This window comes from Citrus sinensis, chromosome 2, assembly GCF_022201045.2.
Source record: "Citrus sinensis cultivar Valencia sweet orange chromosome 2, DVS_A1.0, whole genome shotgun sequence".
Classification (NCBI taxonomy): domain Eukaryota; kingdom Viridiplantae; phylum Streptophyta; class Magnoliopsida; order Sapindales; family Rutaceae; genus Citrus; species Citrus sinensis.
The window spans coordinates 5,777,982-5,789,888 of record NC_068557.1 but is presented as its reverse complement, the minus strand read 5'-3'; the positions used below and the strand labels follow the sequence as shown (position 1 = coordinate 5,789,888).

General features: G+C 33.9%; 1 protein-coding gene across 1 annotated transcript; it reads left to right on the top strand.

The window, feature by feature from the left end:
• Positions 1-3,704: 3,704 nt before the first annotated feature.
• On the top strand, positions 3,705-5,717 carry LOC102627615 (pentatricopeptide repeat-containing protein At2g22070-like). The gene has a single exon (XM_025095036.2). It carries the CDS (start codon positions 3,705-3,707, stop codon positions 5,715-5,717), a length of 2,013 nt encoding a protein of 670 aa, XP_024950804.2.
• Positions 5,718-11,907: the final 6,190 nt, after the last annotated feature.

Sequence of the window (11,907 nt, the reverse complement as noted above, 5' to 3'; positions counted from 1 at the left end):
ATTTTGCTCGAGTAGGTTAGGCTTGACAATCTTTAGAGTTTTCAAATTAATCAGCAGCGTCTCTAATTTCTGTTTGCCATTTTGTTGGAATGTGGTGTAGTTGCTAACTAGCCAAAATGCTCATCTACGGTGCCTCTGCATATGGGCATGCTCAAATCAATTGACCTTTCACTGATACATTGCCGCCTGCCAAGGATAAGGATAAGCTAAGAAAGCAATTTTCGGACATATACGGCCATCATGCACGGTGAATTGTAATTTACGCGATTAATTGATTTAACGGCTATATGGTTAAGTAATTTTATAAAGAGCGAGACTATTGGCACCACCCATCTAAATATTTTTTAACACTTTTTTTAATTAATTCTATTAAATTATTTTATAAAATTATAAAATTCTTTTAACACCTCCATCAATGACAAAAATACCCTTAAGTAACACTTATTGTGTAAACTCTATTTTCTAATTTTTATTATTAAATCCCATTTAAAAAACCGGGTCTCTTACATTTAAAGAAAAAATAATGAGTTTTTATTTTCTCAATTATAACCGTCGGTGATAAATTTCTCACCCAAAAATTAGAGAAAAACAACATTTTAAAATAGAAAAATTATTTGACTATTGAGTGGGGGTTTAATTAAAAATTTTCCTAATATGTAATTTTAATAAAAGTTAAAATTGTAAAATAATTAAAGAGGTTTTAAGAGGTATTTAGAGGGGTGTCAATAGTCCCACTCTTTTATAAATTATGAAATTCATAATTTAATAGATAAGGGATACAAAGATATTAGGGGATAAAAATAGATAATGGATACAAAGATATTAGGGAAATTTACCCATTTGACCACTTTCCAACTTTTAATATAAAAAAAGACCACACTTCAGTTTTCTTACAATAGCAACCACTTATAAAGCTCTCGAACCAAACTACCCATAAATTCTCCAAACAAAACAAACAAACATTTCGCCCAATATTATCTAACTCTCAAGCAACAACCGAACACCTGCACACACCACCAAAACACTCCTCATTTCACCTCTCCCACATTATCCAACTATCACTCAACCTCCCTTTTATCTATCTCACATTCATCAAACTAATATATTTATCCAAGTATTGAAGACAAAATCAAGCAACAAACTAAAGAATAATAAAAAGTTAGGTTAGTATTTCTTCAATCTTTATCTTTTATTTTTTATTGGGTTTTATACAAAAGATCAGTCGCTCATTTTATTACAATATGGGTACATTAAATGGTTAATACGAGGTCATAGATTTATAAATTAGTAAAATTTTGGTAAAATCTGATGAAAATGAATTTTGAAAGATATTGAAGACGAAACCCAGAATCCAGGCGACAAGTACCTATCCCCCTGGCGACATGCATGTGTCGCCTCGATTTTGGTATTCGTTATCCGGCGACAAAATACGTCGCCTAATATACAATATTGTCGCCTAGGCAATAGTGTTGTCACCCGAATTCGTTGATAATTAATTATTTATTTAATATAGTAATGTTATTGTTTGCATTGTTTTTAATAAAATAGTTTTATTATTTTTCATCAGGTTAATAGAGTCGATAGTTCTTAAGATGTATTTTGATGGAGCATGGGAGACTTTGGAGGATGGTCGTATGGAGTATGAGAATGGAAAAGTTACTGCATTTTGTTTAAAAAGAAGATGCAACATTTGAACAATTTATTGCAAAGTTATATGGAATTCTGAAAAAAAGTTCAGATGAATATTCCCTCACAGTAAAGACAAATGTGAAATCAACTCATCCGACACAACCCATTGATTCACTGCCTCGGTCTACTATAACTTGTGGTTGGTGCGAGGAGCATGACCATAACCGGAAGACGTGTGAGAATCCCCTTCCAGTAAATTTGCATTAATGGTGTTTTAGCGTGTTCGAAGATATATTTAATTTTGTAAATTGTATTATGTAATTTGGAATGACTTTATCATGTAAGACTTATGGGAGGATCTTATTTTGATTAATCTTGTATTATCTAAATTTGGAATGACTTTATTACGTTGATTAATTATGGTGTTATGTTATTGATTACAATCAAGCAATTGACAACACTCGAAAAAATAGGGCGATAGGCTATCGCCCCATGTCGCACGAGTCAAATAGCTAATAGACATTGTGGCGATAGGCTCGTCGCCCGATTTTCCAAAGAGTAATTTTTTTCTTGATTTTGTCAAGTATTATGCAACTCTTTGGAAAATTGGGTGACAAGCAACGTCACTTGGGCAACAGCTTATATCGTCGGCGTAAAGTTGTCAACGGACAGTGTGGTGACATACGCGTCGCCCGGGCGACATAGTCTGTCGCCTGATTTTCCAGAGAGATGTCCATTATTTAGTTTAGTTAAGTATTATGCAAGTAGGCCAAATTTTAGGCAACACGGGCAACCATCCACGTTCTTGATTGGCCGGCACACCAACCTTCTCTTTAACCTCAAAATAATTCTAAATTTAGATCAATAATTTCTTAGAGGCATTTAAACAGACACTTGGTGTGCCATTTATTAGATATCCTAATCTTAAAAAAAACTCTCATATTTTCATACCCAATACACATTCTAATGATTAACTATGATCAATGATGAACCAATAAGGCAATTTAAACAAAATTTTATTCTAAATTAATGAAAAAAAATCAAGAAAGTGCCTAAGCCACCGAAACCGTAAGTGAAGGAATTTGCTAGAACCAAAATAACTCACACACGCCACTAGAAGTGAAGGAAATCGCCGCTGGAAGTGAAGAAACTTGACGGAACTCAAGAAACACTAGAAGTGAAGGAAATCGCCGCTGGAAGTGAAGAAACTTGACGGAACTCAAGAAACACTAGAAGTGAAGGAACTTTGTGTAGGTGTAGTTCGGGTGGTAGGAGATGTTTTTAGGTGAATATTGGATAAAATGTTTGTTTGTTTTGTTTTAAAATTTTAGGGGTAGTTTGGTCTGAGAGCTTTGTGAGTGGTTACTATTGTAAGAAAAATTAAAGTGAGATATTTTTTTATATTAAAATTAAAAAGTGGTCAAATGAGTAAATTTTCCAAGATATTAAGACTCGAGTTAGGATTAAAATGTTGGAATTTTTAATATTATTAATTTCTAATATTTGTAATTCTTTTAATTTTGAAGGAACAATGATTAAAATATTTTAATACACTTTTATTTAATAATTAAAATTAATATTTTATCGTTCGTGCATCCACGTAGTTAGCAAAAGCACTTAATCGAAAGAGTAATGATATTTAAACAAAAATAATTTTAACATAATGATAATGTAAAATGGCACACAAAACTGGGTTTAACTTATTATTGAAAAAATAATTAAGGTAAGAAAATAAGTAGTTATTTGGTTCAGCACTTACCAGCAAGTTTTCCGAAACTGATAACATATTTTGGAGTTGTGGCCGTAAAATCGGAACACAATTTCTTGCCAGTTTCTCCTTAATTTCTAGTCAACTAACTTAACTACCCGTTAGTTCTTACAACATGAAAGCTTCTTTGAGAAGCCTCTTCTCTATCAACCCCGAAACAAGTTTCAATTCTTACATTGAGACGTGTCTCTGTCTCTTAAAAGACATCACAAGTCAAAACTTGGTCATTCAAGGACGTGCCCTCCATGGCCATCTAATTAAAACAGGGATTCATAAGGAGAGATATTTAACCACTAGGCTTCTGATAATGTATCTAGGCAGCAGAAAATCTCTTGAAGCTAATGAGATTGTTAAGGATCTCAATGGGTTTGATCTTGTTGTGCATAATTGCATGATTAATGCTAATATTCAGTGGGGAAATCTTGAAGAAGCTCAGAGACTGTTTGATGGAATGCCTGAAAGAAATGAGGTCTCTTGGACAGCTTTGATTTCGGGTTTTATGAAACATGGACGAGTTGAAGAATCAATGTGGTATTTTGAAAGAAATCCTTTTCAGAATGTGATTTCTTGGACTGCTGCGATTTGTGGTTTTGTTCAAAATGGGTTTAGTTTTGAAGCCTTGAAGCTTTTCTTGAAGCTGCTTGAGTCTGGAGTTAAACCAAATGAAGTTACCTTCAGTTCTATTTGTAAAGCTTGTGCAGAGATAAATGATTTTCGGTTGGGGTTGAGTGTTTTTGGGTTAATTTTTAAGGCTGGATTTGAAAAGCATGTATCAGTGTGTAATTCTTTGATTACATTAAGCTTGAAGATGGGTGAAGTCGATTTGGCTAGGAGTGTGTTTGATCGGATGGAAAAGAGAGATGTTGTTTCTTGGACTGTAATACTAGATGTATTTATCGAGATGGGAGACCTAGGAGAAGCACGTAGAATCTTTGATGAGATGCCAGAAAGGAATGAAGTTTCTTGGAGCGTGATGATTGCAAGATATAATCAGAGTGGTTATCCTGAAGAGGCTTTCCGACTCTTCCGCCAAATGACTCGATATTCTTTTAAGCCAAATACCTCGTGTTTCTCAATTGTTCTCAGTGCATTGGCCAGTTTGAAGGCTTTTAGATCAGGGATGCACGTTCATGCCCATGTTTTGAAAATTGGGATTGAGAAGGATGTCTTTATTAGCAACGCTCTTATTGATTTGTACAGTAAATGCGGAGAAACTAAAGATGGACGCTTAGTATTTGACTCTATTGTTGAAAAGGATGTGGCCCATGTGGTTTCGTGGAATTCTATGATTGGTGGTTACGGTCTGAACGGCCAAATGGAAGAAGCCAAGGAGCTGTTTGATAACATGCCAAAACGGAATGATGTCTCTTGGAGTGCTATAATTTCTGGTTATTTAGAACATAAACAATTTGATTTGGTGTTTGCTGTATTCAATGAGATGCTTTTGTCAGGAGAAATTCCAAATAAGTCCACATTCTCTAGTGTGCTTTGTGCTTCCGCAAGCGTGGCCTCATTAGAGAAAGGCAAGGACCTTCATGGAAAAATAATTAAACTTGGGTTTCCATATGATGTTTTTTTGGGAACTGCACTCACTGATATGTATGCAAAATCTGGGGACATTGAGAGCTCTAGACGGGTTTTTGATAGAATGCCTGACAAGAATGAAATAAGTTGGACTGTTATGATTCGAGGGCTTGCAGAAAGTGGTTATGCAAAGGAATCTATAAATTTGTTTGAGGAAATGGAAAAAACATCTATCACCCCTAATGAGCTCACAATCCTATCAGTTCTGTTTGCTTGTTCTCATTCTGGTTTGGTTGACAAAGGACTTAAGTACTTTAACTCCATGGAGCCGATTTATAATATAAAACCAAATGGACGACACTATACCTGTGTGGTGGATATGCTATCTCGATCAGGTCGTCTATCTGAAGCTGAAGATTTCATTAACTCTATGCCATTTGAACCTGACTCAAATGCATGGGCATCTCTACTAAGTGGTTGTAAGACTTATAAAAATGAGAAGATAGCAGAGAGGGCAGTGAAGAATCTATGGAAACTGCCAGAGGAGCACCCGGCAGGATATGTGTTGTTGTCAAATATTTATGCTTCGGCTGGGAGATGGATTGATGCTATGAATGTAAGGAAATTAATGACAGAGAAAGGATTGAGGAAGAGTGGTGGCTGTAGTTGGGTTGAAGTGAGAAATCAAGTCCATTTTTTTTATTCAGAAGACGGATCACAATCCCAAGTAACTGAACTTCATGGAGTTTTGGAACTTTTAATGTCTGAAATGTTGGTTTGTCAGGAGTCCTACTAAATGAAAGCTTAATATTTTAGGGTAGAATCAAAGAGGTGGATTCTAGAGGATACATTTATATTCTGTCATGATCGTCCGCATCCAAAAGTAAGCTTTGGAGTTTGGAGAGGTGGTAACACAGGTTGCTTACTAGTTAGAGTGCAAACTCACATCCAAATTCATACTTCTGACATTCCAGTTAAATTAATATGTATGTTTGTATATTGTTATAGTGTTAGACAGTATTTTCAGCAATAGAATGGTTCCAGCGAGGAGGTTGTTCTCGAGATCAAAACACTAGGGTTTTAACAGAACTGTCTGCAACTGCCCAGGTTCATGCCAAATTGTGTGAAATGCTAGATCCTTTTGCTGGAGGATCATAGAATCTGGTCGTTGAAGTATAGAATACTACTTCAGTGAGTGTCCGGATAAAGCCAATTTAAGGTATGTTTCATGAAAATTACATTAATCATTCCACCTCTATCACCTTCAACCGTGTCGTTGATTTAGTACAAAAGTGAGTTCATTGCCAAGCTGACATCAAGCATGTTGTGGAATATTTGAATCGGCATCCTAAGACCGAGTTGTTACTTCTAGATTTCAGAGCTCTAAAATTTATGCTGCTGCTTCTTCAAATGCCATTCTCATAGGACTCCACCTTTCATATTTTAGATTTAAAATCTGGTATATATACATTGTTGTTATATTAAACTTTATGTTAACTCATGACCCCAATTTTTATCCCATCAAGCTGAGTTATTGTTTCCTTCTGCCTTTTCTGTTTACTACATATGTTATATAGAGACTCACAAATTGAAGTGAATCCGAGGCCTCGGACTTTAAAGTAAAATTAAAAAAAAAAAAAACCGATATACTAATGGTATTAATAATTTTTTTTCCCCCAATACTTAATAAAGTTTATGCACGTAGTTTTCCTAGTGTAGTTCTTGATCTTAGATAAATTTATTAATCTTAATTTTATAAAAACTTCCTTCAGGAAAATTTGTCAATTGCTAGAGACTTTTTACTCAAATATATCATTTTAGTGTTCATGACAAATTGATTACGAGCTAACTTTTGGGATATGAATAGCTGGTCGGTGAAGATAAATAGTTACAAATAAATCCTGTGTCACACATTATTGGATGCTCAGAAATTCCCCAAATAGTGGAGATCTCCTTAACGCGACGGTCAAACGGCGATGCAGTAGAGTACACGGCCACTAGAATCAAATCTCTCCGTGATTGCCACAATGCATAAAAAAGATGGCGGTGCACCTCAAATTTCTGTCGTTACCTGGAGGCATAATGGGAGCTTCGGACATTTAGGTGGCGTGTGCACCGCCGCCGCATGACCTCGGTAGCCAATTTTGTTAGTAGCTTTGAAGAGACTGGAAAGATCTGAATAAGATCGTGTGGCTTCTAGTTTACTCTTTCCGTTGCTGGCGACGTCGCCGTCTCTTTCTCCAGCGACCGGAAGCCTCTTACCTAAGAGCGGATTCTAAATAAGGGAAATTATCATTTGTATACCCTTAGTTTACTCCATTATCAAAAATACTACAACACTTTGAGGGTGTATCAATCGTCCACCCTAAGTTGACAAAATGTATCAGCCGACCACCAAACCGTTAGTTGCCGTTTAAGTATGATGACATCAGAAGGGTAATTTGATCTTTTCATATGATACAAGTGATAATTTAAGGGTATACAAGTGATAAAAAGAGAATTTAAGGGTATACAAGTGATAATTTTCAAGGGTAAAATCGTCAATTCACTGTACTTCCATTAACTTTCAAACGGCAACTAACGGTTTGGTGGTCGGCTGATACATTTTGTCAACTAAGGGTGGACGATTGATACACCCTCAAAGTGTTGTAGTATTTTTGATAACAGAGCAAATATAGGGTATACGAATGATAATTTCCCTCTAAATAATGATTGCTATTAAATAGTTCGAACACGTTTCCCATCAGTCATGACCACGCACACCAATTATTCAGTATTTTATAAAATTTGGTAAATATCAATAGAATTGCACGCGAACATACAAATCAAAACTCATGCCGCAAAGCATAAGCTGTTAAAAAAAAATAATAACAGTAGTAGATGGAGGTTTGAAACACTAATCGAATAGGCTTTTTTTAAAACGTTGATAGTCCCACTCTCGATAAAAATTATTTATGGGTTTATTGACAAGTCTTTAATGCCAATCTGCAACAAGCAAATGTGAAGAATTCACTAAGAAAATATGAATACTTTATATCTGATAAATTTTTCTAAATTATAGGAAATTGACAAAGGTAAGAACTATAAAAAATTAGATTATAATTGAAAGTTATCTCCCTTATCTTTATAGTGACTTTTTAACACCAACACCCCACCACCAAACATTGTGATTTTTCAATACTCCACCATCAAGCATTGTGACTTTTCATAATTAGATTTGACCAAAAGATCCCACCAAGCATTATGACTTTTCATAATTAGATTTTTATTCTTATTTGACCAAAACACAACAATCCCCCACTTGGTCAAAAATGAATAAAAGAGACACCAACAAAAAATATTACAGAGTTTATGCATAAAAAAAGTATCTTTCGAGTTGAACCTTACCTTAGTATAAGTATTACAAAGTTTAGTTGAAATTCGAGGTAGCTTAAAGATTTGAACCAATTATTTCTATATGACCAAACCGGTAACACCATACACACAACTACTTTTGTGTTCATATTTTCACATTATTCTCACTTAGCACTTTTAATGGCCATGTGCTTTTCTTGTTTCATGAACTTTCTTAAGAGCAACCCTAACGGTAATGTGAAGCGGCACCACTTCAAAGTTCACATAGGGGAAGTTCTTCTGGTATCTTTGTTGTATTTAAGATACTTGTCACATATACACTTAACTTCATTAAGAGTTTAAAAACTCAACTGTCAATCTATAACAATCGGCACTATGCATTATAGATAGGGTTTTTTTTTTAATTATTTAGTGCCAAATTACCTATTCACTTATCAATGGCTTGTTTGTACCCATTGAATCTAGAACTACTCATTTCCTAGTGTTAGATTGGGTTGCCATCATTGGTGGACCTTTTAGTTAAAGTGTTGCAGCCCCATCCCTTTAGATGTTGATTTTATCAATTCTCTTATAAGAGGTTTGGTAAATGGATCAGCCAAGTTTTCACTTGATTTCACATCTATAATGGTAATAATGCCACTTTGAATTAATTGTCTCACGTATGCACGTCTAAGACTAATGTGTCTTGACTTTCCATTATATACTCCACTGTATGCTTAAGCTAAAGTGGTTTGACTATCACAATGTATAAATATAACAGATAAATTCTTTGAACTAAATGAGATTTCAAAAAGAAGATCCCTTATCCACTCAGCTTCTTTCACTGTTGCCGCCAAAACAATAAACTCAAATTTCTTGGTTGAGTGTGTGATGCAAGTTTGTTTCTTGGATCCCTAAGAAATTCCACCACCTTCAACAGTAAATACCCAACTTGTAGTAGATATGTTATCTCCTACACTCGATATCCAGCTAGCATTTGTACATACTTATAAAATAGCAGGGAATTTTGAATATTGAAGACCAAGTTCTTTGGTTTTCTTCAAATAACCCATAACTCTACTAATGGCCTTCAAATGTTCAACACTTGGATTGCAAGTAAATCTATTAAGTTTACTAACCATAAATGTGATATTAGGTCTAGTACACTGCACAACATATATAAGACTTTTAATAACGCTTGCATACTCAATTTGAGCCACCGCTCTTTCACAATTTGAAATAAACTTGATGTTTGGATCAAAAGAAATGTTAGTTTATTTGACATTTAAATGGCTAAACTTCTTCAACACCTTTTCAATGTAATGAGATTGGCATAAAGCAAATACCTTTTTGTTTTGCTTTACCTTTATACCCAAAATGGTACCAACTTGTCCAAGATTCTTCATTTTAAATGTGGAAGACAAAAACCTCTTTTTTTCTAACACACATTTCATATTGTTGCTCAAAATTAACATGTCATCAATATAAAGACAAATTATAGCAATAAAATCATTACAAATCTTAACATATAAACACTTATCAACATTGTTGTTAACAGAACCATTAGAAAGAATAGCATATCAAACTTTTGATGCCATTCTTTAGATGCTTGTTTCAATCTGTAAAGTGATTTGACAAGTTTGTACACTTTATGTTCATTTTCAGGTAGAACAAACCCTTTGGGTTGTTCCCTGTAAATCTCCTCATCGAGTTTATTATTTAAGATTGCAATTTTAACATCAATTTGATGAATATAAAGGTTATGGATTGAAGTTAAAGTAAATAGTATTTTGACAGAAGTTTTTCTAGCCGTAGGTGCATCTGTGTCAAAATAATCAATTCATTCTTTTTGTCTAAAACCCTTGGCTACTAATCTAACCTTAAAAGTTCAAATGGTACCATCAGTATGATATTTCCTTTTGAATATCCACTTATAACTTATTGGTTTAGAACCAAGTGGTAAGTCAATAATTTCCCAAGTGTGGTTTGACATAATTGAATCTATCTCATCGTTTATTGTCTTTTTCCAAAAAGCAGAATCTTTAGAAAGCCATTGCTTCTTTGGAACTTTTGGGACTATCTTCAATTTAAAGAACAATATGTATTTTTTGATCAAACCCCTCCATTTCCTTCTACTAAGTAAAAGGAAATTAATTGAGAATCAATTTCATCAAATCCCAACTTTTTTTTTGTTTCTTTACTCTTTGGCTTTTACGAGATTCATTTGGTTGTTGCACAACCTTATGAATTATCTCCTCTTGAAATTTTTCATTATTTGGAGTTTGAGATTGTTTTCACAAGTTAATAAATTCTCAAAGAACTCCACATCTCTAGATTCAATTGTGACATTAGACTCCAAATTTAAGAGTCTGTATGCCTTGATATTAATGGCGTATCCAACAAATGCACATTTAATAGCTCTTGGACCCAATTTTGTTCTCTTTGGATCTGTGTTCTTACAATATGCAAGACACCCCCACACTTTAAGGTATCCACTATTGGGTTTTCTTACTTTCCATATCTCATATGGAGAAATCATAGATTTCTTTAAAGGAATTCTATTAAGGATATGACATGCAGCAAGAATTACTTCTCCCCATAAACTAAATGGCAATTTAGCATTTAATAACATAGAGTTAATCATCTCTTGAAAAGTTCTATTTTTTCTTTCTGCTTATCCATTTTGTTGAGGTGTATAGGTGAAAAACATTGATGTATTATACCATTTTCTTCATAAAATGCTTTAATTCATTTGGAAAATATTCTCCACCTCTATCACTTCTTAGGATTTTAATCTTCCTTCCTAATTGGTTTTCAACTTCTGCCTTATAAGTCTTAAAAACATTAAAACATTCATCTTTATGTCTCAATAAATAAACATAGGTATATCTAGAGCAATCATCAATAAATGTTATAAAATATCTTTTACCACCTCTAGTTAATAAACTATTTAATTCACAAATATTAGAATGTATTAGGTCTAAAAGTTTAGATGATATTTTAACACTATGAAATGGTTTCTTGGTCATTTTGGCTTTTATGCATGTTTCACACTTCTCAAAATTATTTATATCATATGATAGCATACCACATTTAACCATTCTTTTAATAGTACTAATTCATGTATGTGTTAATCTATCATGCCATAAAGAAATAGAATCAACCATATAAGCCAAAGAATTATTTTTATTACCATTATTGTGAATGGTACATAATTTCACCATTCCATCACTGAGCACCCTTTCCCAATAAATACACCATTTTTAGACAAAATTAATTTGCCCGACTCATACACAGATTTAGTTTCACGTTTGCTCAAAATATCCCCATTGACAAGGTTTCTATTCATATGGGGAACATGAAGAACATTGACCAAAATAATCTTATTTCCAGAAGTGAACATAAGTTCCACATTCCCTTTGCCAAGCACTTTGCATCGACTTTCATTTCCCATCTAAATCTCATGTCCATCATTGACATTTTCATAAGTCTTAAAAATAGACTTATCTTAGGAAACATGAACTGTGGGACATGTATCATACCACCAGCCTTGAACCTTACCATGAATAGCATTGATCTCACTCACAACAACGACAATCTCTTCCTCTATAGCATTTGATTTTGCCTCTTTATTTGGTTTCAAAAATTACAAT

Excerpts from the sequence above, each read along its gene's own strand:
- LOC102627615 (XM_025095036.2), top strand. The coding sequence starts at position 3,705 with ATGTATCTAGGCAGCAGAAAATCTCTTGAAGCTAATGAGATTGTTAAG.